Source organism: Chiroxiphia lanceolata, chromosome 18 (genome assembly GCF_009829145.1).
Source record: "Chiroxiphia lanceolata isolate bChiLan1 chromosome 18, bChiLan1.pri, whole genome shotgun sequence".
Lineage (NCBI taxonomy): Eukaryota > Metazoa > Chordata > Aves > Passeriformes > Pipridae > Chiroxiphia > Chiroxiphia lanceolata.
In genome coordinates, this window is record NC_045654.1 from 3,701,692 (window position 1) to 3,728,792 (window position 27,101).

The 27,101-nt window shown below is 42.3% G+C and overlaps 1 protein-coding gene across 1 annotated transcript in view; it reads right to left on the reverse strand.

Moving 5' to 3' along the window:
• The window catches only part of TAOK3 (TAO kinase 3), a 61,757-nt gene extending 34,968 nt beyond the window's left edge, over nt 1–26,789 (reverse strand). The window contains exons 1-10 of the mRNA XM_032705823.1: nt 26,769–26,789; nt 13,009–13,098; nt 11,652–11,859; nt 9,366–9,437; nt 8,277–8,378; nt 7,287–7,332; nt 6,254–6,350; nt 3,488–3,601; nt 2,521–2,612; nt 433–526 (exon numbers count right to left, since the gene is read on the reverse strand). Coding sequence (XP_032561714.1) covers nt 433–526; nt 2,521–2,612; nt 3,488–3,601; nt 6,254–6,350; nt 7,287–7,332; nt 8,277–8,378; nt 9,366–9,437; nt 11,652–11,771 — 737 coding nt within the window. The 5' untranslated portion in view covers nt 11,772–11,859; nt 13,009–13,098; nt 26,769–26,789. The remainder of the gene's footprint in view (nt 1–432; nt 527–2,520; nt 2,613–3,487; nt 3,602–6,253; nt 6,351–7,286; nt 7,333–8,276; nt 8,379–9,365; nt 9,438–11,651; nt 11,860–13,008; nt 13,099–26,768) is intronic.
• Between the last annotated feature and the right edge of the window lie 312 nt (nt 26,790–27,101).

The following is a 27,101-nucleotide window of genomic DNA, read 5'->3' on the forward strand; positions in this document are numbered from 1 at the left end:
GCCACAGAGCTCTGATGGCTTTTGGAGTCACTCACTGAAAAAAAAAAAATATCCAATTTCCTCTCTGTTCTGTGCATCCCTCCCCTCCCTTTCTCCACGTTTCAGCTGCACAAAGGTACCGACAATTTTTCTGTCAGGGATCTTCCGCAGCTGGAAACTTCGCTGACGCCGATTTAACGCGTCTCAGAATATTTTAATTCCTACAGCACCCACAGCCCCATAATTAACACCTCCACTCACTTGGACTGCAGCACAGCCAAAGTGACAGAAGGGCAAAACTGAGCCAGCCTACACAGGAGCATGACTTGAGAACAGAGGCAAATGACTGCACTGCAACCAACACTTTCCTTGTCAGAGTTTAACCGTGCAGAGCATCCCAGAGCATTTTCAGGGAAATAAGCAACAAAAATAATCTGTTAATTGCTCTCTTACCATTCATTTGATTGTAACGTAGGGGAATCGTTCTGGGCTATGTGATATAAGGCACTCATTGCATTCATGTTGAAAAGTGGAGGCTTCCTCTCAGCTAGAAAGAGAAGAGAAAGGTGTGATAAGGCAGCCTGGAAAGAGAGGAGGAAGATATGGAAGTACAAGCAGGGTATCACTGCTGAATCCATGGCTCATTGCTGTCGTCATCTCTTTTAGGCTAATTATTTTAATGTTCCAGGTTAGATCAGGACACCCACTCCAGAGAAGCTGCTGTTCACTTGGAGAGGAATGATGAAATCCAAAACTGGCAGGACACAAATTATAAGGAAAAGCTTCCAGTAAATTTTACCTTTACTGCAACATCTCCCACCTGACTCTCGGTGGTAAAATCAGCTGCAACTAAACAAACCTGAGCTCAGGCACAGCAGGTCAAGGCCAGGACATGCTGTATCAATCCCCACTGCTGAAGCATCTGAATCATGGGAAAGAGGGGCTGCCTGCCTCATTTGTCACAGGCAGCACATGCAAGTGGGACAGTTTACCAAATTCACTTGCCAGCTGTGTTGTTAACTGCCTTTAACTAAAATCCTTCCTAGTCCTTTGCACTGGGAGGGCACCTGCCTACCAGCCCCTGACCTCTCAGGAGAGATCTCACACAGAAATTGGGAAAGGCTGGTTTTCATCACCACCCAAGGTCAGTCATGCCAGTCAGTGATGCCAAGATTTTTCAGTTCATGTCAGGTCAGAGCAGTCACTTGTCCCTGCCATGCACACGCAGGCAAACCACCATATTTGCTTTTCTTTAAGCACTACTTGCTTTCAGCTACACAAGTAATTAAGAAGAAATAAAGAATTAAGAAATTAAGCCAAGTGCTGCTCAACAAGAGATTTCCTCCCATTTCTACCTGACCCCATGTTCAGACAGGGAATCATGCAAAGGCAAGGTCTGAAGTTTAAAAAATAGTTTAATACTTCCCAAAGGGATAATACTAAAAAAAGGAAATCCATCAACTCTGTAAAATGGTTTTGAGGTTCCTGAGTGAAAAGCTCCACAGAAATTCTGGTACCAAGAGAGTTTTGTCCAAATAAGGTTGCACAGTATCTCTCCTAATGCTGTGATTTACTCCTTGAGAGGTTGTAACATTGCTGAACTCCACACAAACAAAACCCAGTGGCCATGCAGAAGAAGAGAAGTCTAAAACTTCTGATTTGGGCATTTTTTTATATCAAAATACAGAGTGTGTCAGCATGCTGGCACATGAAATACAACACTTGGTTACCAGTCACCTACATCATCATCATCTCCATACTGGAGACAACATTTCTTCCCGTTCTGCACATCCCCTCTTTGTTATCTCACATGTACTTCTCCTGATTAAAGACTTATCAATAACATTTTCAGTGAACTCACCCTCACAATAAGTTATTGATGTACTGTGTTAAGTATAATCCATATCAAGACTATTTCTGAGAATACTCTACTCAGCACATGTAAGGTCAATATTCAAAATGAAAATGCACTCCAAATCTGCTCTGTATACCTGCCATCACATCCACATCTGCTCCAGGCTGTGTATCATTTGCCCTTGCAGTGCAAACACTTCTCTTCTCATGTAAAGAGCCTGTCCACAATGATTCATGGCCCAAACTTTCAGCTGAGATTGAAGATTTTTGTTTCAGAGAGCAGGGATGTAAGAAGAATTGAAAATTAAACATAAGCCCCTCCTGACACACAATCCTTAGGACACCAGTTCCCTTGACATAACAGCTGGAACAACTTTCTCAGAATCCAGCTTGGAAAATACAGATGACAAATGATGGTTTCCTCCCATACAAGAGTAGAATCCTCTGGTTGTTAAGGGAATAACCAAGCACACCAGACTAACATGGAAACACAGCACATCAGTGACTCGCTCTGGGTTTGCCAGCAAGTTAAATCTTCAACTCAACAGTCAGTGTTTTCCAAGTCAGGCATTTTAAAGGGGAAAAAAAAGGACTCTTATGAGGAATAAGAATCTTCCTTTTTTTCAGGACTTCCTAATATATTGCAGACAGGGAATTAGTCATCTCAGCTGCCATGTATTTACTCACCTAACTCGATACACGTGATTCCAAGGGACCAGACATCCACCTTCCCGTCGTACTGTCCCTCGTCCATAGCAAGGATCACCTCTGGTGCCATCCTGCCAACCACAGAGCAAAGGGCAGGTTAGGGCACATGGATGTCACTCCCAGCACATAAAATGAGGGAGACCCCCTAATCCCAAAGGCATTGTACCTGCAGGCAGATAGCAAGGGCTGGGAGAGCCCTAAAGGGGGGGAAGAGGACCCCCTGCACTCTCACCAGAGCTGGTGAGCTTCCCATTGGCACACCAGGAGAATTTTCCAGCAGATTTATGCAGTCTGTGGGCATATCTATGAATGGAGCAGGGAAGTCTGGAACAGTGGGGAAATAAGGTGGTCCAAGAAAAAGGGATGAGTGGGGGGAAGAAGAAGAAGAAGCAGGCCCAGCCTGCAAAAATCCAGCCTCTTAAATTGTGTTCGTCCAAGACAAACAGGTTTCCTGCCAAATGGCCTCATTCAGGGCCATGGTGACCTCCCAGCAATTCCTGGGGCCTCTGCCACAAAATCAGTGGAGCATGGAGCTGTGCTGGTCCACTGTGTTAGGAATGCCAAGGAACTCAAGTGACCCTTCAGCAAGTTCCTTCAAAACAGGATTTAAGTAGCTGTATGACTTGCAGTCTGCATGGCCAGATTAACAGGATTGCCTTTCTCTATGGGGCTGTTTTAGTTCCATTACCTATGGCAAATGTTAATTATTTTTAAGCCCATGGCATTGCAACAGTGGAGCCATTAACTGGTGGCATTTCCAAGTGCTGCACAGCTTAAAACTCTACTCATGGACACTGAGGAAAGACACAGTTCCTCAAGACCTGGATGCAGGGATGTTAGGAAAACTGCTTGGTTAATAAAAGTTCTTATGCTACATATTACTGTGAAATACTGAAAATGGAAGGTAAGTTTTATAAAGGACTGAAGTACTACAGGCTTTACTCACCAGTAAGGCGTTCCCACAAAAGAGTTGGCAGGGGAGACTATAGATGCAGACCCAAAATCAGCGAGTTTCACTTGACCTGGTTCTGTTAGGAGAATATTTCCAGCTTTAATATCCCTTTAAAAGAAAAAAAGAGAAAAGTATGTGTGCAAGAACGAACACCTCAGAAGTACAAGAGAGAGAGAACACATGCTGTCCCCTTTGCTGTCACCTCCACTGCCACCTTCCCTGTACAACAACCAAGGGGATGGAGCATCTCTCCTATGAGGAAAGGCTGACACAAGTGGGTTTGTTCAGCCCGGAAGAGAGAAGGCTTTGGGGTGACCTAATTGCAGCCATCCAGTACCTGAAGGGAGGCTACAAGAAAGATGGACAGAGGCTATTTGCAAGGGCCTGGAGTGACAGGACAAGGGGAATGGATTCAAACTGACAGCCAGTAGGTTTAGCTTAGATATTAGGAAAAAACATCTTTACTGTGAGGGTGGTGAGGCCCTGGCAAAGGTTGCCCAGAGCAGCTGTGGCCGCCCCATCACTGGAAGTGTTCCAGGCCAGGCTGGACAGGGCTTGGAGCAACTTGGTCTAACGGAAGGTGTGGGTTGGAACAAGATGAGTTTTAAGGTCCCTCCCAACCCAAACCATTCTGTGATTCTATATGACGACTCAGCAGCCACGTCAAGCCATCAGCAATATATCCACCGGCCTTGTGCCTGCGATTAAACAACGACAACCGCCTCCCCCTGAGCCATCGGCGGGGTGACTCGGGATGCGGCGGGCGCAGGGATGCGCGGCAGGCCGGGCCTGCAGTGCCGCTCCCTCGCCACCAGGTGTCCCCCCCGCGCCAGGTCCCCGCGCGGGGCCCGACCCCAAAATCCAGCCCCCGACCCCAAAATCCGGCCCCCGACCCCAAAATCCGGCCCCCGACCCCAAAATCCGGCCCCCGCTCCCAGGGCCACAGGAGCGGTGCACAGCAGCACAGCACTGCTCCCCGCCCAGCCAGGACTGGCTCCCTTGCCTCTCCTTTTCACGCACAAACCCAGAAATCCCTTGACAAGTTTTTTTTCTGGGAGAGCAGATTTGCCTTCCCATCCCACAAGTTAAAACGTGGAATACACCCCTTGGATGAAAAGCAGGTCTCAGAACCACAGGATAGTTCAGGCTGGAGGGGACCTCTGGAATCACCCAGCCCAAGTTCCCTTGCAAAGGCAGGGTCACCTGGAGCAGGTGACACGGGAATGTGTCCGAGTGGGTTTGGAATGTCTCCAGGGAGGGACAGTCCATGCCTTCCCTGGGAAGCTGTTCCAGTGCTCTGCCACCCTCAACATAAAGAAGTTTTTTTCCTAGTGTTGAGGCGAAACTTGTGTTTAATTCATGGCAGATTCTTCTTGTCCTGTTGCTGGGCACCACCAGAAAGAGTCTGGCACCATCCTCTGACCCCCTCGGAGACATTTATATGGATTGATGAGATCTCCACTCTCAGTTTTCTTAAGAAGGTCAATAGGAACAACCCACATGGTCCTTCCAGCAGCAAATCCCTTATGGGTGCTCCCAGAACTCTGTAACAGCAAAGGAACTTCCCAGTGGGAAAGAGTTATTTCTCTTTTCCACTGGGAAGTTCTAACCATTTCGGTGTTGATATGGAACAAGGATGCTGATGGAAAGGCCACATGGCCCTGGTATTCATCAGGGGAAACTGCTGAATTCACAACACATAACTGCACCATGCTAGGAAGTCCTATCAAAAAACCCCCTCATCCTCAATAGTGTCCATACAGGGAGTCATTAACTATAGATAACAATTCAATGCACTTTGAAAACATGTAAAATACTTCAAAACAGGTATTTTACGCGCAAATACGGGGAAAGGACTCATCCAAAATAATAATATTTTCATTCATAAATTGGAATGCATTTTTTTTTTACTTTAATATGATTTAACCATGTAGAGATATGCCCCAAATAGTTATTTTAACAAGCGACAAATAATTCCTGTCTCTAAAAATCCCTCACTGACTCAGCCTCAGATACACCAATTTTTCGTTTCAAGATTTCCAGTAGACTACAAAGAGGCTTTTAGCCCCATAAATCAGTTTCAAGGTGCTTTATTCTGATGAATTCCCACCCATTAATCCAGTTCTCATCCACTTCACAAGTCCCTGACATATCAGTGGTACCCAAAATTAGACCAAAGAAATGAAATCAAATGAGAACATGCAACACTGCTGACAAATGAGTAAAAAAAAAAAAATAAAAAAATCCAAACTCCTGAAAAATACCACATTATGAACGACAGATCTAGGAAGTGCCTGTATAAAATCTTCCTCTGCCTGTGAGCTTTGATTTCTCCTAAAGTGGTTTTATCCCTGACTTACACTTCCACTGCCTGATTTCTGAAAGCACAAAGCTTTACACCTTCTAATATGTAAAATATTCTCTTAAAAACAGCATAGCACTACATTCTAATTGGCAAATTTAGGGTGATATTTTCCTGTTAGTGTTTAGTGTGCCAACATTCTTTTTTATCAGGGTCTGCAGAGAACTGTTGCCAACATGGAAGAGAATCCAGCACAGGACAGACCCACATTAAACTATTTCAACCAAAAAAATACACTCGCTAACAGCCAACAGCTTTTATTTATACATCTACCTTGGCACTAGGAGTACTGACACGTCCATTAGAGAGAATTTTGGTAGAAAAATTTTTACCAGAGTTGTTTAAACACAGAAAACAGCAGATGGAAGGAGCTCAGCAGCCCCAAGCTCCACCCTTACCTATGGATCTTACAGTGAGAGTGCAGGTAGGCCAGCCCCTGCAAGGCACCGTGGGTGATGGCAGCAATCTCCACTTCCTGAAGTGGCTTCTTGTGAACTAATAAACAAAGAAATTTTAAAAAAAAAAATAATAATCAAGAAAAAACCCAAAAAAACAGAAGAAATTAAGAGTGATCTTTTCCTGAGAAAGTGGAAGAGAAGGAACTCCCTCAAATCTGGTACAAAGAGGTGCCCCAAAGCACCTTCCATATATCCCTAAATATGACCAGCACATGCTTTGGCTTGACTGTATCTTTACGACATTAAGCTTCCACTTTAGATGGGATATTGGGATGAAATTCTTCCCTGTGAGGGGGGGGGGGCCCTGGCACAGGTTGCCCAGAGAATCTGTGGCTGCCCCTGGATCCCTGGAAGTGTCCAAGGTCAGGCTGGACAGGGCTTGGAGCAACCTGGGCTAGTGGGAGGTGTCCCTGTCCATGACAGGGGGTGGCACTGGATGACCTTTAGGTCCCTTCCAACCCAAACCATTCTGTGATCTTACACACAGAAGACTTGGCCTACAAGGAGTACCAGTTTTTGCAAACTTTGGCTTAGATTCCCTATTTTGACTTAGATTCCCTGTTTCTCTGCAGGTGCTGTTCTAGTTTTGAGGTCAAACCAGCCTCTTGTTCTATACAACCATCTGTAATTATTGCTACAAACTACAAGGCAAGGACAAAGGTGATCTCTGCAGGACTTCATGATGGATTTTCAGAAAATAGGCAGACTGCTTCAGCCAAGAAGGTACCAATTACAGGAACATAGCTATACACATTTATACCTTCATTTTACAACATAAAAACATGCATACAGCACTGGCCTCCTGGGAAAGCCTCAGCTTACCCTTGGTGTCCCAAATTCTAGGCACAGAATGGAGCAGGACAGACAGACCACCTCTACTATCTGCAAAACCCCAGTCTGTGAGAAAACAGCCTCCCACCATACTCAGTAGGGGCACCAGCAGAAAGAAAACCAAAGACTATATAAAACTTACCCTCTAGCAAATCAGAAGCTGATCCTAAACAGTACTCCATAACCAACTGCAAGAAAAAAAAAACATCAGGCCTTTAAGCACTTTTTGAAGCATTTTGAAACTATAAAAATGTCTTTACAACCAAGGAAGGGCTGCACATAGAAAATTTAAGTCACATGGTAACTTTAATGCCCTGGTTAAAAAAACAAAATAAATAAAATATTTACCCAAGTAATAGCACTTGTTACTTTTCCATCAGAAGATGTAAAATTTTACTTTATTTTAGTACTGTTTCACCACAAAACCAGTATTGCTCTACAGCTATTCAAGTAGGAAATTCAAATCAGACTTTGAGACATGTACAGACTTTGAGACATGTAAGTGGAGAACAGTGTTGCAGGTTAGTTCTTGCCCTTTATTCTGTGCCTTTTCCTTGAATAATCAGCTAGAATGTTGCTTCTGGGAGGTGTCCCTGCCTGTGGCAGGGGATTGGAACAAGATGATCCTTAAGGTCCCTTCCAACCCAAACCATTCTGTGATTCTGTGATTCTGGAAGTAACAGGGGTAGACACTTCCCCACACACAGTTCCTGCTCGAATGGCTGAGAAACAGCCACAGACACAAAGAAAACCTGAAGTTGCAAGAAATGCAACCAACAGTGAACAAAATAAGATCCTGCAAACACTTCAGCAATGTCAAGACACCTTTTAAGGTTGTGAAGAAGGTTTAGACACTGAGTAGTTTGTGGGTAGAAGCTGTAGAGGATGTTCCTTAGTAAGTGTTTAATCTGTATGAACACAGAGACCTGCCTCAGAGAAGCAGGGATTTCTCACAATATTCTAAGTATTTCTTTCCTGTGGATTATCTGGAAGCATCTTCAGGTGAAAGGGACTACAGGCAGTATGGGATGAGTACTGCTGCATGTATAGACACTGCCTGCACTGAGTATTTGACTGCTGTGCTGTACATTCTCTGCCCATGCAGATCTCCAAGTGCCCATCACTCACTCACCCATGCCGTGTGCTCTTTCAGGTAACAGCCCTTATACTCTATGGTGTTGGGGTGCTTCAGCTGTTGCAGAAACTTGACTTCTTTGATGATATCCTGCCATTTCTAACGAAAAAAAAAAAAAGGCAAAAAGTATAAATACATTTATCTGCTTAATCCTCTGCATCCTCTCAATCACCACACGCTGCAGGACAGTCTGAGAAGTGACCATAAAACTACTGTACAATATGAAGATGGTAAGAGTCAGAGCTGTAAAAGCACAACTGAACATCAGCTGTGTGAAACCTTACTGCACTGAGATATCCCCAAGACACATTTAAACAGCTTGAGGATTGCAAAAATTATTTTTTTTTCCCTCATTTTAACTGCAATACATTTTACTTAAATGCTACTGTTTTACACAGTGGGTCACAAACTTAGTTACAAACCCACCTGCCCCACGAGACACCAGAAGTGCTACAGGGAGTGGCAATGAGCTGCTCACCCCCTTCTGTAACGCAGCATAAAACCACTGACATTTGGGAGACCAACAGGGAAGCAAGGAAAAAATGAGTTTAAAACATCCCTGTTTGCTCTTAACAAACAAACACACCCTGCAGTGCATGTCAAAGCACCAGGCCAAAGGAACAGTGGATCCAAGTTCACGGCACCACAACGCAAAAATAAGAGGAACAATTAAAAAGCAACAGTTGAAACGAGACTGATTTTCTCAATACAAGGTCTCTGCAATTTTAGATTTTAGATCCTGAAGAGTGTTTCACGTGAGTTATACATTACAGAGAGCTGTGGTTATGGCTCCAGTGGCCAGTGTGCTCTTACTGCATTATTACTGAAATCATTTCTGCAACAACCCCCATACAGGCATTTTGAATCCCCATTCACTTCCTTAAACTGAACTATTTGTCAAAATTTGCATAAACTCATTTTCCCTCCGCAAAACTCCACGCTCCCCATGGAAGGAAGGGAGCAGCAGCTCCTGCCTGAAAAGCTGTTCTGCTGGGGTCAAATCAAACCTGCAGCTCATTTCACTGCTCAGATGTACACTATGGCTGCCACAGCTTCTGTAGGAAAAATTGCCTTTATCCATCTTACCTCATTCGTTTGCTTTCCACTATAGGACATCTTCTTGACTGCCACCACCTCATTAGTGTGGGAATTTGTAGCCTGGAGTAGGGAAAGAAATAGATTGAAAAAAGCTTTATTTTTTTTTCCCTCCCCATGGAGTGAGCTGCGCCTGTGGCAAACTTAGGCTTTTTTCCTCCTCTATCATATCCTTGCAAGTTCCTACATCTCAGAGATGTCTTCCTTGTGATAAGATTTACCAGACAACTATTAAGATACTTTTCCCTGACTTTATCTCTCCACACCTGCTGTTCCTCCCTCAGAGTTACTGCACTTGTTACCTCTGTACTGATACACAAACCAAGCTAACATGCAAAACACAGTTTTATTGCAGCTGCAGCAAACCCAGTTTTAGATACACTTTTGGAAAAATGTTTTCCAAGGAGACAAATAGAGAGGTGTACCAAAATCTCTATGATTTCATCCAAAACCTCCATACAACACTGACAACTCTTCAATGGCTATTTCAATTCCCAGCTTCAAGAAGATGATTCATTCTGGAATTTTTTTAATCATAAAAGCAACCTCCCTTTCACTGCAGATCTCAGTTTTGCCAGGTACATTATGTAGTAGTGACATGAAAATTCTGTACTGACTCAAAATTGTACTTTTCTGCGGCCTGTATGATGCAGGGATGGAGACTGAAAATTCAGTTTGGGAAAGATTTCTCCTTGCCTGCACTGGCACTGCCCTCATTTCTGCATGTTAAGGACAGAAAACTTCAAGCTTTTGCTGTTAAAAGAGTTGTTGAAATCTCTGTACCTCCAACCATTTTTGGGACAAAAAAAATCAGCGACAGTTAAAAGCTTAAACTATAATAGGAGCTAAATGTGGTAAATCCTCCTTTCAAACTGCTTTCAAGTAACGCATTAACAAAGACCTTTCGTGATGCCTGCAGTGACTTCAAAGAAAAATGATGTTGGGTGAGCCAACAGAGCACAGGAATTACTGAAGGGAGGTGACACAGAGTCCTCACAGCACACACTCCTCAAATGAGAGAGAGAAAGCTGAAAACAAGGAACTATGGATAAGGCAAAACCCTTCCCAACCACTCGCCCTCCTGATTCAGCACAGAAAAGATCAAGAGTATTTGACTCAGACAGATGTATTAACGCTGTATTTCTGTCACATTAATTCCAAGTATCTTCACCTGACCGTGGTATCTCTCATTCCAGCTGGAATTTGCCCCTGAAGGACACAATGCCATGTTGCCAGAGCTGTGGGTAAAAGTTCTGGCTGTACCAAGTGCTTGGGATCCTCCTGGCTGAACCAACTGACAGGGCTGTACGAGCACACTTGACAAACAGCCACGTGCTGAAGCAGTTTTGGCAATATCTGTAGATTATATCTTGAGGAATTATATCATTATCCCTCAAAACACACATGCACTGCTCATCTGACACAACATTTCGAGCTCCTGTCCTGTTCTAGCAACACTTCCATCACTTTACACAGCTCCAGACAGTGAATTGGAGTGCTTAAAATAATTCATGTCAGCTATTCCCAGCTTATGGAGTTACAGGTGTAACAGATCTTACGTGAATACTTTAATAATGTCTGGTATTCAGAAACCCCAATTTCAGTGAATCTGATTTTCTGAGTGACTGACCAAGCTACTAAACAGCTTTAATTTGTCTTTGACTGATTTTTTATACTGATTCAATTTTAGTTTCACTGATGGCAACTGGATTACAATGATTTCCAAACCCAGTATTTTGGATTTGGCTTTGTTTGATACCAACTGTAAAAGCACTACTCTTCTCACTTCCTCAATTAAATTCTCTTGACTGTATCAATTAATGCCATAAATTATTCCCACTTGAATTCCCATTCCTCTTAGGACTTTCTCTTTGCTCTTGTTATGTAAGAATTTCCTATTGAAGACATTAGAGCTATTAATTTGCAGTGATTTACAGGCATATGAACTCCAAGTAGAGCATCTTGAAACTCCAGGTCTGGCAAGTTAATTTCCAACTGTTTAAATTCAATTTTGAAACAGCACAAAACACAATATACTTGACCTGTATGGTTGGGTGCTCTAATAAGACTATAGTGATAAAGTGTTATTAGAAAGAGCTACTGTAAAGAGCTCAGGAGTGCTCTGGAAACACTTATTTCGAGATGTGTTATCAGAAAACTAAACACACACAAAAGCACTAAGAAGCTCAAAGGATGCTAGTTTCTATAAATGCTGAAAATCTCCAAGAAGTCACGCAAAAGGACTCTGTTTCCCAAAAAGGAGAGAACCATACTCACAAAGTAAACTGCTCCAAAGCTTCCATGTCCGATCTCGTGCAAACCCACGAATATTTCCTCCGGATCATCCTTGTAGAACAGGTCGGCTATTTCCGGGTCCTTTGGCACCCCTTTGCGCATCTTTGAAGTGTGTTACGGACTCCTTCGTGCTCTCAATTCCCAGTTTCTCCCCTCATGGACAAAGCAGTTTGCAGGCAGCATTCAGCACCTGGGGAGAAAGTTCATCTTTCATCTGCTTCCTTCCCACACGTCTCCGTTCTCGCTCCTCTGACGGGCAAAATAAGAGGAAACACTTTCAGGAGCAATAGGCTCCACTATCGTTTCCTTCAGCTAATTCTTTTTAATTATTAGTCCCATTTAGATATAGAGATTACAATGCATTCAGAGTACAACAGGTCTTTATCTCACACAGGAAGCAAGTGCTGCAGTTACACTAAAGTCCACTTGAAGACAAGAGTCCTGTTGCTATGCAAAACATCCTGTGACAGGAGTTTGTTATTCTTCATGCTGGGCTCCCAATGTGTCAGTTTTTAGGCTAGAACTGTTGTTCCTCCTACTTTTCTGAGCTGTTTGCTTTGTTTTTTCACTCCCACTTGCCAGCTGGTGCTAGTAGAAAAGTTAGCTGCTATTCCACAGCAACACTTTGCAGCCATATAATTGTTATTTCTCTATTTATTTACTCAGAGTTGCAAGACAGCCAGTGGTGCTGGACTGTGATCACTTCCAGGACATGGAACTGCTTTTGAAGGATCCTAGACTCCACCACATAAGACACATCTTTGCCTTCTGAACATGTTTCCTTACCACAAGCATATAATTAAGACAGCACAGAACTGAGGAGCATCTAAGTGAAGATTTTCAGTATCCATCCCCAAAATTTTGTATATATGGGAGATAAAAAAAAGAAACATCCAAACATCAGAAAGTTCCCCATTTCCTATCAAAACATCCTGAAAAATCTATATTGGTTCATTAAACACTGGTGTGCAAAGCAATGATGGGAGCCTTTACCCATCTGCTTTTGACTTGTGAAACCCAGCAGACGATCTGTAGATGAGTCACCTGGAGCAAGTCTCAAAACTACTGTCACATGTGTAGTTCAGCACCTCATCTCTTGAGGCCACATCTTCTCTGTGCACGAAATGTTCAGGCTACCTCATGATATAAACCAGTGTAACACCTAAAGAGAGACCAGCTGCAACCCAACGACAGGATAAAATTAAGACACACGTAAAAGGCTTTAGAAGGTCTCAGACTGCAAGTGCCATCTGAGACTGCCTCCTTGACTCAAGATCACTGGTGGAGCAGCAAACACCACAGCCTGTGGTTCATTAGAGGTGCAATTAGAGGAGCCCACCTGGGTAACTGTGGCACCAAACATGCTCCGTGGCTCACATTCCTTTCAGCAGCATCGTCCTGCGCTCCCGGCCCCCCCGACTCTCTTATTCTGCAAAGGAAAACAAATAGCAGCGTTTAGAAAAAGTATTTTAAGTTTTGTACCTTATTTATACACAAAAATATCACGTCCAGTAAAGACCAGTGACTACAAGGCCTCGTTGGAAAGTGCAGTTAGAGGAGCACTGGCTGGGAAAGCTCATGGTGCCTCTCTGGGTGAGGATGTGCACTTCCTGTGTTCCATATCATTGTAAGATAAAAAAAACAGGAAAAGGGGTTTAAATGCCAAGTTCTTTGGCTTTCATAAGGACTCTTTAGCTTGCAGGGGCACAGGCAGAGTGTGGAAGTTCCCTCTCAGACCACGCTTTTTAGATTGCCTATAAAAAGGACAAAGCCCAGAGAAGCCATGGATGCCCCATCCCTGGAAGTGTCCAAGGCCAGGCTGGATGGGGCCCTGGGCAACCTGATCTAGTGAATGGCATCCCTGCCCATGGCAGGGGGGTGGAATGAGATGGTCTTTAAGGTCCCTTCCAACCCAAACCATTCCACGATAAGCTGACAAAGCTGAGTCCATTACTTCTGTCTGTATGTTCTACCTGATGACACACGAGATTCTTGAGAAAGTCCCGGGCATTAGTAAGTCAAACATTGTTGAATTCCACCAGGGAGAGTATAAGAAATGAAAAGATGGAAAAGGAGGGCAACCAGTGAGACTCATCAGCTGAAATCAGGTCTCAATTACTCAGAGTGTCACCCACTCCTATGGGTGCAGGAACATTCCCAAAGAGCCACTGCTGTCCTCTCAGAGCAGTGGGATACAGGGAGAGCTGGAAATCAGCTTGAACTCATGGAAAATGTCATCATGTGGTTACATCCACAGCAGAAATGCTTCCAAGTTAAGCATACTGCAAAAGTTATATTGCCAAAATCTGAATTCATAGGCACCTGATTTAATGACAAATACAGTAACTCATCTTCTCATTTATTAGGAAAAAAATAAATGAGTAGAAGCCTTCCTGCTAATAGCTAACATTACCAAAAAATGTTATTTTTGTCTGCTGTTCTCATTGCAGGGCAATACTACTGAGCTGTTAAACAGCTACTTGAAGAGCACCAAAAAAAGGTTCTGCAGTGCTTAGTTTTTTTTTAAAAAAAATACCTCTCAAGTATAAACAAAAGCCAAATGAATGAAATGATTATTCATTCTCAGCTGACTGGCCTCACCCACAGGTGCTGTATTTACTACAGGCCTGCAGACAGGGCAAAGAATGCAGTATTTCAGGTCTGGCATTCTTCAGCCAACAGAAAAATCCATTTGGCTGTAGAACAATAAAAACAAACTGACAGGGAAAGCAATTTATCCATCTCTAGTCAAATGAACTTCTCTGCCGTTAACAAAGTCTGTGCAGCTCTAATATTCAAGGTATTTAAAATGGGAAGCTAAATGTCAATACTTAGAGCTCAGCCCCAAGTAATAATGTTCTTTTCCATTTGGGACAGGCATATGTGGTGACGCAAGTAAATCTTCTCAGCAGGAAGCTGTTATTTCCCAGTAATGATTATCAGAAAAACTTAGGATGGAAAGTGTATCAAGAATAACTTAAGTCATGATGATTGAACATGATCACAGAGTGATCCATATGATCCCACAGTGCTGGCAGTGCCTCAGGACAAACACTGAGAACCCTTTGTACAACCACATCACAGCACCAAGTGCACAATTTGTCCATGGGACAGACAGTGTAAAACACAACAGAGACACATCCCACCACTCCGAGGTAACCTGGCAAGGTCACAAATCCTCAGTATCACAACTCTCTTCTAGATATGTGAAGACTGACATAAAAATGGTTTAAAACATGCAGAGCACTGTGGGAGTCAAGTGCCATTAGCAGAAAACCTCAAGCTCAAGGTAGGTCAATTTGGGCAAGTTCTTTCCATTACCAAACTACTGAATTAACACAGCAAGAAACAATTTCTCTTAGAAGCCTGATTTCTGATCTTCGTTCTTCTAAAGCAGCATTTGAGATTCTGCATATTCTGAAGACCTCAAATGGAAACAGCATTAATCACACTGGTGGTGACTTGAGGGAGTGACAAGTGACTCAAGACTTTCAGGGTTTGGAAGATCAGCATTTTGTTCAGACAAGCCCTCAAACTGCCTACCTAGAAATTAAAGCTCTCCAATAAACAATTACCAGTGAAAAATCTCCTCCTTGGAGGAAAAACCACTTGTGCCCCATTTCTGAAATCCTGCAAAGGGGTAGAAATACAGGATGAATTCTTGAGAGCAAATGCAGCATCAGAGATGACGGTGAGAAAAATATTTAAAAGATTCTCTGGGGAAAAAAAATTCTCTAATGAAGATTACAGAGCACAGTTGCACACATCTATGTGGCAATGCAACATCACAGGCAGAGGAATGCAAAATTACTCCAAAATTCCTTATGGGAAATGCACCTGGCCAGCTGCAGTTTGCCCAGGCCAGCAGTGCCCACAGCAAGAGGGAAACGCTGGAGAACTGCTCTGAGAACCACAAGGTGTTCTTGAAGCAGTGAAGCAATTCTGCTCAGAGCAGCTTGCTGTAATTCTGCTCTCCTCTCCCTTCAAACCCAAGCTCTGGAATGCAATCCAGCCACGACGAGCCCTCTCCACGGAGTGGGCACTTACTGCCAGAGTTTCAGCCTCGTTGCCATCTCACCACAGTGTTTCAAGGATTCTCTATTCCTTCCTTATGCTAAATAGTACAATAACCCAGTGCTTTTAGGGGCTGCAGCATCATCAGAGAGTTTCAGGAGATGATGGTGGAGAGTATGGGAAGAGCCAGGCCAGGAAGCAGAAAGCAGGATGATGTTGATGAACAAGGTACACTAGGACTGCTCAGAGACTGGGCCCTGGATAATGCTGTGACAAGTGACACTACCAGAGCAAACACACAGAGTTTTCCAACAGTTTAAAGAAAGCAAAAGTTTCCTCAATCCAAGGGAAGCCTCACATTTAAAAAGCATGAATTACTGCTTTTGCACGAGGATTCTCTCGCCGCCAATTACAGTCTCTAGGTGCTGTATTAATAACAACAGAAAAGACCTTGACCCGAATATAAAGGAAAGAACAAAACATAACTGGAAGTGCCTTTAAGAGGGGCTGAACTATCCACATTTCCAAATAACCCATGGATCTAAAATTACATCCATGAATAAGATAAACTTGAGAACTCCAAATTCTGTAACTGTTAATGAGGTGTTCTTTTCAAAGCGCAGTAGCAGAAGAGTTAAGATATTTCCCTCTTTGTCAACCAGCAGCCTGCCCAGCATCCTTAGTTCCCTCATCTCCCAGCACATCCAATACACCCAAGCAAAGCTCCCACACCCTCCAAGCATCCCCATGAAGTGCAAGTGTGTGGCCTGTAAACACAGCGTGAAACGCGTCTCGCAGCACCAAAGGCCTGTCTGAAATGTGTACAGAAATACACAACATTAATTTTAGTTCCTAACTACACCAGGGTACTTCCCAAAACAAGGACAAAGTTTTCCACTTCGTGCAGAAAAACAAACTACAGGAAACAGGGTGGACCAGCAGCAGATTCCACTCAGAGGAGGAGCAACGTGACACAGCTCATGCACCCATTTTTAGACGAGTATTTTGAGGGGAATAAATTGACACCAGAGTTCTTTTCCCAAGAATGACAAGCACAGAGTCCCCTTCCATCATTTCAGTCTCTCCAATATCTGGAAGACAACATAAAGGAGGAAATTCTGAGATAAATTCAGCTGGTAACAACTGTCCTGAGTAAGAAACCTTTAGAGCCCAAAGTAGGCACATGCTCAAGTCCCACTGCAGCCCTCACATGCAAATTGACATTGTTTTGTTGGTTTGTTTGTTTGTTTTTTTCTGTTGTTTTTAAGAAGCTGGAGCTTTCTCCTTTTCCTTGAATTGGTACATATGGCTGGCCAGCAAGGCCAAACAAAAAACACTTCATCCCAGGCTTTTCCAGCTGGTCCACTCACCTGCAGACCACAACCTTGGATGAAGAGCCCATTACTTTGCAGAAGCAGGTACTCTGGCTTTTTGGGAAACACTCTTTCACCTCCATATTTTAAGCTTTTCAGTGTAATTTTTTGATTGTAAAAATTACTTTCCCAGCTAACTTTATGAAACTCAACACAGCATACATGTTTTTTCCAAGTATATTAGCACCTAACTTACTTTAATGCTTAAACCAGTCATACACAGATATGGTACAGAAACTCAAGCTACTTGAAAGTTTGCTGATGGTGTATATGCAAAAAGCACTTGTACTACAGCCTTTGTTTGCTTAAATTAATCACTGATTCCAAGATACTCAGAGAAGATTTCACTCTGGTCCAGAAGCAGCAAGTCCTCTCATGTCCTCTCCACAGATATCTCAGAAGTGAAATGATCCTCTTGGTACAGAACAGAAAGGGAAGGGACCCAGTGACCTTCAGCAGCAAAGACAAATATTCCTGAGAATTTGAAAACGGTCTGCAGATATCAGGACAGCGTTTCCTGAGGGCACACAGCGGGAGGAGCAGGCTCAGGAATCGGGACACAGTCTGCTAGGAAAGCTGGATAATGTAACAGAAGCACAAAAGGAGCTCAGTGATATCATTAACAGCCGAGACTCAAACACCAGTTCCTCAAACACCACTTCTACTGCTTTGCTTTTACAAGAAATAACTTCCCAGAACGCTCCAGTCAGTGTCACACACCATTTTTCTTAATATCTGGGTGCTACCACAGCCCTTCACCACCTACAGCTTCTAAAAAGGACTGCAAGACTCAGTCTTTGCCTGGTACTCTGCTCAGCAATCCACCTGGAATTCCATCCTAACGCTCCATACTTTGATTCAGCATTGTCCAGTGCTGGTGCATCAGGTCATGTGGAGTTCACAGGATTACTCATGCTAATAAAACCCCTGAATCACAACTGTTCTGACTGCACGGTGCCCCTGGGATATGAAATCCAACTAATAACTTGCAGGTCTTATTGTACATACAGACCTTAACCAAAGCAGCTTTTTCTTCCTGAGGAGGAGCAGTAGTTTTAAAGGAAATTTTCCATTTACAACTCCCTTATGGCTATTACTTAAGTGTCGTAAGACAATCAACTTCTTAATAAAAATATAAGACAATAAACTGATTAAAAAAAAATAAAAATATAAAACCAGTGGGCTGAAAGTCAAGAGAAAAATCAGTTTTAGTCATCGGGAACATTTCAACAAGAATGAAGTCAAGCCACAGGCCAGGCCTCCCCAGAGGAATAGTCCCAGCTGTGTTCACTGGAATTCCACTGCTTTGCTAAATGTGTGTAACCCTAGTTACCTAAAATCATGGGGTACAGCCTGGGCTTTGTTTTAGAAGTCAAACAGCATCATTCTCCACAGCAGATACATAACAAAAAAGCAAAACTTCACAGCAAGAGACACTGGGTGCTGCTTCCCAATGGTTTTCCTGTTGACTTTAAAACAATTTAATGAAAATATGCGTGTCCTTGTTTTGCTTAAGGGTAATTAACATGTCTTGGACTAGAGCATGTATTTTACCATAAATCCCAGAATGCATTATTAAGGCTTTTCAGGTTTAGTTAACAAGATTAAAAACTTTCAGTCATGAAATAAACCTTGTCTAATTAAAAATAAAGGAAAGAAAAAGGCTTCCTGCTCCCAGCAACAACATTTCATAATATTTCATCATGGCACACTTGAAATAATTCAGTCGTACATCTGGAAGGGAGGAAACATCCATGAATCATTTTAAGCCCTGATGTACATAACCCCAAATAGCATCATACACAGAAATACAAATTTCATCAGATCTTCTCATCAAAACATCTCTAAAAAGCATCACATGTGGGTCATGAAATTGAGAAAATTGCCTCCTTATTTTCGTCAGATTCTTTTTTTTTTCTGTAGCATTTTTATCAGGCTCTTCATCATGTTGCTTAAAAGACAGTGAACTGCAGACCATTATAAATTGATGAGTATTATGCTGTGTGCTACTCAGAGGCACAAATAAGTCATTGGATTTGTTTATGAAATGAAAGCCTCAAGAGACACCAGCACACTCAGAGTTTCCTACCTATTAATGTACTGGCTTCCAAAGAGCTGTATCCATTTTGTGGTTTAAAGCTATTTTTAGATACTTTTCAAAGAGTTTATATTTTGACCATCACATAATCAAGGGAAAAAAAATCCCCCAAACCCAGCAACTGGCTAAATCTATTCCCAGAGCTTTCCAGACTGTCCAGGGTGATGCTGACCAGCTCCTGCTCACCTGCATTGCAACTCAGAGCTGTGGGATCCCCACTGAACCCACCACAGGGGCCACCAGGTCATTTAAATAGCAAAGGCATAACAAGGCTGCAACCACATCTCCATCTCAACCTGAGTTTTTGTGAAGTGTAGGAAGCGACTGCTACAACACCTCTGAATACAATAAAATTCACTGAGTTTTAAAATTACTTTTCTTATCATGACTTGATAAGGAACGATCACTTGATGGCCTGACTTCTGGTTTGCCCCTGAAGTCAGTTAAATCTAACAGTTCCCTGCAGTTCTAACTGAGGTTAACATATAATTATGCTACTGGACAGTTACCCTGTGCTACACAAGGAAAAGGTGTTTTTTAGGGGAGGGATATGTACATATTTACATATGAAAAGCCTGTGATACCATTTGGGGCAAAATGTGATTTCATTATGTAAGTGCAAGACAGAACCCTCTGATGTAACAGTGTCCTGGTGTAGCCACATGGATTTTATCACACCATCAGCTGACTTCGAAAAAGGAGGTTTTCATTTCAAAATCCTGGGTTTTCTCCTTTTGCAAGGAAATGTTAACTAGGATGCTAATTTTCTGGAAGCTGTATCACAGTAAAACTGGCCAAAGGGAGTCATGCAGTGGGTCCTTAACAAAACATAAGGAAACAGATGCAGGCTGTGTGCATGGAGAAGGAAAGAAAAGAGATTCCTTGGTCATGGAGGGTCAGAGCATTTCTCACAACAAACCAAATTGTAGGGTTTTTTTAATTTTTTTACTTCTGTTTCGAGACAGGGAAAGGTAAGTGTGAAGGATGTTCTTCATGATTCTAAGAAAATCCACAATCTTCATTATGAGCTTATTAATAAAACCACCCTGAGTATTTTAATTTGTACAGAGAGTGAGTTGCACAGTGTTGTTTGTCCTCTCCACTGACAGGGTTTGGAGGGAAAGGCTTCTGCATCCTGACCTCGTACTGCTGCTGGTTTAAGGAGCAGAGAAACACACAGCATTCCACAACATTCCCAACCTGGCATTCCATGATCTGTGACATATATCCCCCAGCACATCTTGTCTTCACTGTGTTAAACATCCCCCTTTCTTTGCTCCCCGAATCTCTCCCTTCTAAAACTTCTCCTTTTGCAGCCCCTCCTTCCTTCCTGCCTCCTCTGTGCCAGCCAGAGATAACTCTTTAGGAAACAGCCTTTCTGACTATGGCAGTTTCTCATCTTTGCTCCACCCACCCTCAGTGCCTCCAACTCCAGCACATCCAGCTCTCCTGACCTATTTAGAGGCACAACTGCAACCATTAACAGAAATAACAGGAATTTGGTCCACGCTCCTATCATTAAAAATGGCTTACACCTGTTTCATTCAGGTGTCAAAGTCGGGAGTGGAGTTAAACACCAAAAAGCTGATTTGGAAGAACCCACAAAAACTCAATTTCACATGGAAATACTATTATTAAAAGACAACAAACTTGGTCTCGCACATACCAGCCAAGGAATTATCAGTCACTAATATTACATGACTTAGTCACTGGCTTTCTAAGTTTATTCTCCTATAACATGTATTTTATGGCTACTACTAAAAGACATGCATAGAAGTGAGATATGGATGGCTACTGTCCAAAATGTCATTATTATAATCTAATAATTGTGAACAAGAAAAGAGGGTTTATACTCTTTGAAAAGAAAACTGGATGGCTGAAACTCTGGAAAGAAGAAGGATCCTGTGCTGCTTTTATCCAACACCCAGAAAGGACTCAAAGTCGGTTCTGTTGGCCATCACATGTGCTTATAAACCCCACTCGTGGGTCCCTCTTTTTCAGGATCATTTTAACACCCTTATGACAATTACAGCATTATTTGCACGCAGCAGTTATCACACTTACAAAACAGAGAAGCTGCTAAAATTGAGAAACAAACCCTGTTCAGGGTCACCCAAAGAACAACCACAAATAAAACTGAGGTTTCCAGATTAGAAGGAGCTGGGGCAGCAATCCCACCGAACAACCATCTGCTGCTTCCATGCTGATTTTTTGGCTGATTTACCTATCACACACATCAACATGGCAAGCTGGCTTTCTGGCTGACTGAACACCCGTGAAATAAATCACCAAAGAGAGCTCAAAGAGCTGAATAAAAGCAAATAAGGGTCATGAAATTATGAATATATGCAACCTCGCCAAGGTAGTCATTTCTGCAGTACCTCAACACCCCAGGCAGGAGGGATTTACTCATCAGTGAGTGCCCCCAGCATCACACAAATGCTGTTTAAGCAATTCTCCTCCCTTCAAACACGTTCATACACGTTACAGAGAAGGGAAAAAGAAAATTAAGAAAGCATAAGAAAGGAAAACCTCAAATCCCGTTGAATTCCGAACTGAAACAACTATTTTGTTTTAGTAGACAACAAATTCTGAGCTAAGACTGAATTTATAGCTACCACACAGTGTCATCACTCCCATTACATCAGAACATCCAGACTCTTTAAGTAGCTGGATAATGGAGAGGTCCAGGTCTGTGATTTCAGCCTTAAGTTTTGTCTTCTTGGGATTTATCAGGTCAGAAAAGGCCCCTAAGGTTGCTTTAATGCAGATTTTTAGCAGCTTTAAGTAAAAAAAAAATAAAAAAATTTTAAATTAGAACTGGAACAGAAGTTGCTCCACTGGGCACTGGAATCAGATGTGTAAGATGAACTTAACTCTCTGGGTCAGCTCAGAGCCTTCTTCAGGCAAACTCAGTTTTGGTTCCACCAAAGGGAGATGACAGAGGTAGGGAAGAGGAGAAATAGTCAGCTGGATTAGGATATGCCAGGTATCCGTCCCCTCAGCATTCTCTGCTTTTTAATTAGCATTGCTGTCGTGAAGAATCAATATACACTTTTAACTGACATTAATTCTCATTTTAAATAATCTATGCTTCGATTTCATTTTTTTCCACGTGAAATTCCAAATGCAAGTTTCAGCACTGCATCGTTCTGTACAGGCACACCCTCAGATGAGCTTTTATGTACTGAGATTTAATATTTCAGAATGTTAAACCCGGAGAGAGAAAAAAAGAATTATAAGTAAACTCAAACTACTTGGTGTCCTCAAGAAAACAAGACAGAAATAAGGGGAAAATAAGGGATGTGACTAATGTTCTCACAGGCAAAGAAAGTAGAGCCTGTCTCCCAGGACCTCGTGGGTCCTTTTAGGAAAAGTGGAAGGTGGATCACCATAGCAACAGAGTATTTTATGAGATACTTTAGCAGTACAATATGCTCTGATATGAACATAATCAGAGCAGCAGTGCTCTGCCAACCAACTAGAAAACCTTTCAGCACAAACAGGGAGTGCATTTCTGTCTGCTGGAATTCCCAATAATGAAAAACGGATGCTGCAAAAGACACCACGGGTATCCCAGGGAGAGAAATCACGTGCAAAGCTTAAAATGAAATTCTCTGGTCGCTGGGCTCCCTGATGGAAACAGCTGAAGACTTACAGAGCCCAGGACGAGGAAGGTATCAGGAAGGGAGGGTCAAACTTATTAACTGCTGGCCCAACTTCTATGTCAAATACCTAAATCATATCAGATCATTGCACATCTGCACAGAAACACCAGGAGACAGCACCTGGAAGGGGAGCTGCGGGGACAAAGGGGCTCCTGTGAGAGGCAGTGACAGAACACGCTGGCATTTGAGGGCAGGAGGAACAGGCAAGGGAAATTCAGGTCAGAGGCATCACTAAAACAAGAAAATGTGACAAAAAGGACACCAAAAGGAAAGGAAACACCCCCATAATTTAGAAGTGTCTCTGCCTGAGAGCAGCCAAGGGACTGACAGCTCATCTTGGAATGTGTGTTCAATGGCTAAGCAGCAACAAAATCCAGGCTCATTGGCAAACACCGCACAGGAAGAACCATTAAGAGATTGCTCTAAGATATGGCTGAATTTTATTTTTTGCTCTAATCATAATTTACTATCTTGAATCGCCACCAAAAAAGCCATTTAGTAGTTTGCTATTTTTGAGACAGCAGCTAGAGTAATGACACAGATTTGTATATACCAAATTAAGACCACCAAATATGTTTTGGTCAGTTATCTTGTAGATACATGAATTCGTAGCAGAGATGATAAATCTTTTATGTTAAAAAAATCCCACACAGCCAGGTCCACCTCAAGTGGCTCAGACCTGAGAGATCTCAGCAGCAGAAGAGTGGCTGATGAAATGCATTTGGTACAAAAATAGGGTAACAGACAGCAGTAGTAATATTTTCAGCTACTCGCACACATTGCTGAATTTTAAATTAATTGTAACCACACAGGAAAAAGACCTGGGGGTTGCTGTAGACAGCTCTCTGAAAACATCTGCTCAGTGTGCAGAGGCATACAAAAAAAAAAAAAAAAAAAAGGCAAATGGAGTGTTGGGATAAATGCAATGACAAAAAGCCGTGCCAAAAGTACAACAGAAATGAAAGATAAAAAATACTGTATTATTGAAATACAATATCCCACATCAGAGACATGAGAAAGGCTGCAGAAATAAAGCAGAGAGAGAAATAAAGGTATTAGATGTAGAGGAAGACATCAGCATGAAGGTAAACTGAAGATAAGGTCAGCTTACACTGGGGATAGATAGAAGGGTAATGGTGCATTTAAGAAGAACACATGGCAAGGCTGTGCTTTCCTCTCCCCTCTGAGAAGAGGTAAAGAATAAACATAGCCAAAAGTAACAAGTTTCAACTAGAAATACAGCAACTAATTCAGACAGATGGACATAAACATATTTCATGCTTTTATTCTGGTTTTAAAAACAAAACCCGCTCAATTAATGAATTCCCTGATTTTCAATACCGAGTGCAAGGCTCAGAACAGAAAGCTCAGGTATAACTGACATTCCCACCTGGCTGAGGAGACAACAGGGATGCCTGATCCCTGTATCAAGGCAAAACCCCAGCAACAGCTCCATGGGCTTCTGTCCTCATCCCTCAGAAGATCCAGCTCAGCACCACCCTCAATAACACACAAGTGCATCACACCCACCCCAAACCACTGCTCCTGGCACCCACACACTACACCCATTTCCCTCTGGATTAATATAGGAGTTCTCTCTCTTGACCCACAGTTTGACAATAAATCCCTGTCAGACTCCAGCACGTTCCCTTCCCACTTCACTCTTTTCATTCCTTCAAGCACACCTGCTCAAACCATCTGACTCCAAACCTGCTGTTAACAAGTAGCACAAACTGTTTTCAGCCACCTTTATTGTTCCTGGTAAGAAGTTATCCCTGCCAAATATTATAATTCTATTTGGTACTTCAATGTATTTCAACGATGTTGAGAGTGAATAACAGCTGAAGACAAGAAACACATCCACAGGTTTTTATTCATTATTTCTGTGGCAAGTTTCTGGAGCAACAGCAAGGAAAGGAGAAGTCACTTTTTCTCTCTGAGGATTTGTTTTCATCTAACAGACGAATTCCAGTTACACTTTCTAAAGCTCCTTGGAGCTGTCAGACTTCTCCCAAGGATGTTCTGGGAATAAGAAGTACGGTTACTGGAGAAAATACAACAGTAAAAATATTAAGCAGAAGCATAATACACAGATCAGCATTCCATGGTGCCCATCACCATCCAGGCTGGTTCAGGACTGGTCCCCACCGGCAAACAGACATATTTGATCATGGCCAAAGCTAAAACAACACAAATATTGCCATTAAGCACCTAATTTGATCTAAACAACGCTCTCACAGCCACTTGAGCAGCCACAGCCTAATGATTTCCAGAGAGAGAGATGTTTAGGCATCACTTGACCACTTAAAGCTTTGTTTATTTGGACAGATACTGAGATAAAATAGTTCCAAACCAACATGACTCTGTGAGCAAGGCCCTCCTTACACAAGTGCTTATTTTTAAACTCTGCAAGGCTGTATTTGCAGGCTAAAACACAGAGCTCAAGACCACCAGATAAGCCTGGGCATCCTTAATTTTAAGTCTAGACTACAGAGCTTGATTTTTGACAGAAACTCCCCATTTTCTATTTAAAAATCCTCCTCATTATTTTTTTTCTGCAAACCTTGCCTTGCCAGCATTGGCAAACAAAGCAGGCTTTGAAGACTGTAGTAGAATTTCAGTATCACAATCTTAAATCTCATGCAATTAAGCCATTAAACTTTTCTGATAGAAACCAAAACGGTCTTTTTGCTGAATAAAACATCTAAAGTTCATTCACTGATACGGTCTCAATGCCCTACTTGTTACCTTTTTAACCAGGGGAAAAAAAAAAATAAAAAGCCTGAATAGAGATTAAATAAAACATGAGGTTTTTGTCTAAAGACAACTTAGCTTAACTGCCACAGTAAAGCTTTCATCACCAGGACTGTCTTTGCCAACAGTGTTTTTCCCCTGCAGCCAATGTTGTTGGACTTAAATCAGAAACAAATCAGTCATTTACGTCAGTCTATTCCAGTTCTGCTTTCTATTAAGACAGACTGAAGTCCTTTCCCATCACCAGAGCTGGGTAAACCTCCTGTTTTCCCACATTTCATTCTCCTCTCGGTTCCCAGGGTGAATTTCACCTGTTTGGGGATGGATATTCAGTTTAAATTCCTCTAAGGAATGTATTTATGTGAGACAGAGGGACCTACACCACAGAAATTCATCCTTCACAGCATTAAGGCAAATTCTTCTGAAATAATCCAACTTTTTTTTCCCCCAAGTAAATTTATACAAACATCTATGCAACCACTCCTACCTTGTGATTACAGTTTCCTTTCCACTTGACATATTACTATTAATAACTTAGACTTTGGGGAAGTATGTCTCGAGGAAGAAGAGCAGGGAAATGAGGTTTGAGTTTTCTGATACCTTTTTTAAGCAAGTTTTCAATACATGAAAACAAACTTCTCCTGATAAAGGATATCACACAACTTTCCAGCAGTCCCAGAAGCACCAGGCATGCCCACAGGACAAAGGTTTTTCTGCTGGTTGATGATGTTCTGCATTGCACTTCTGAAGGCATTTGTGCAGGGAGATGTCAGTGTTCATGAGAAAATACTCATTTTTGGATCCATAACAAGTTTATGTACAAGAAAAAGATGTTCAGTTTCCCAGAGAAAGGATCCCCACACTTGACCCTTGAGAGAATATAAATATTATTTTGTTTCGCAGATGGGAGAAATTAAAGTGTTTTGCCTGACAGTGAACATTTTCAGGACCACTTTATCAGGCTGAGCCGTACTCACAAGCACAGAAAAACTATTTTTTTGGGAGGGGTACATATTTTTAACAAGGCCATTCTGTGTTTTTTATATCCTAGAATTGCCTTTAGGTGTCTAAAAGAAAGTCCTTGTGAAGGATTCCGCACACACCCCTGTCAATTCAACACCCCAAATAACAGTAACTCTCTAAAAACCACAAACAGGATATTTTTTAAGTGAGAGAATAGACACAAACTTACTCATCTCAAATGCTGGTACATCCTCTGCCTTCCCATCCCCTGAAGCCAAACTCCTGCCTGCTCCCCACGCTCTCATGGAAGAGCTTCCCTTTTCATGACATGTTCTGTACAAGAGTCTTAAACATTAATTAAGTCTAACAGTCCTCAGAGATGTTAGCACAGCTATAAAAAGGTTCCTGGATCGAGTGGCTACTGAAGGAACTGGCATCTGATCAAATTTGCAAGAGTTATGCTCCCAGCTTTATGAATAAATCAAGGAATTATCAGTTTTTGAAAGTCTCCAGCACTTCTTGGTGCCTCATGTACATATTAACAGCCCTATTTTACAGATTC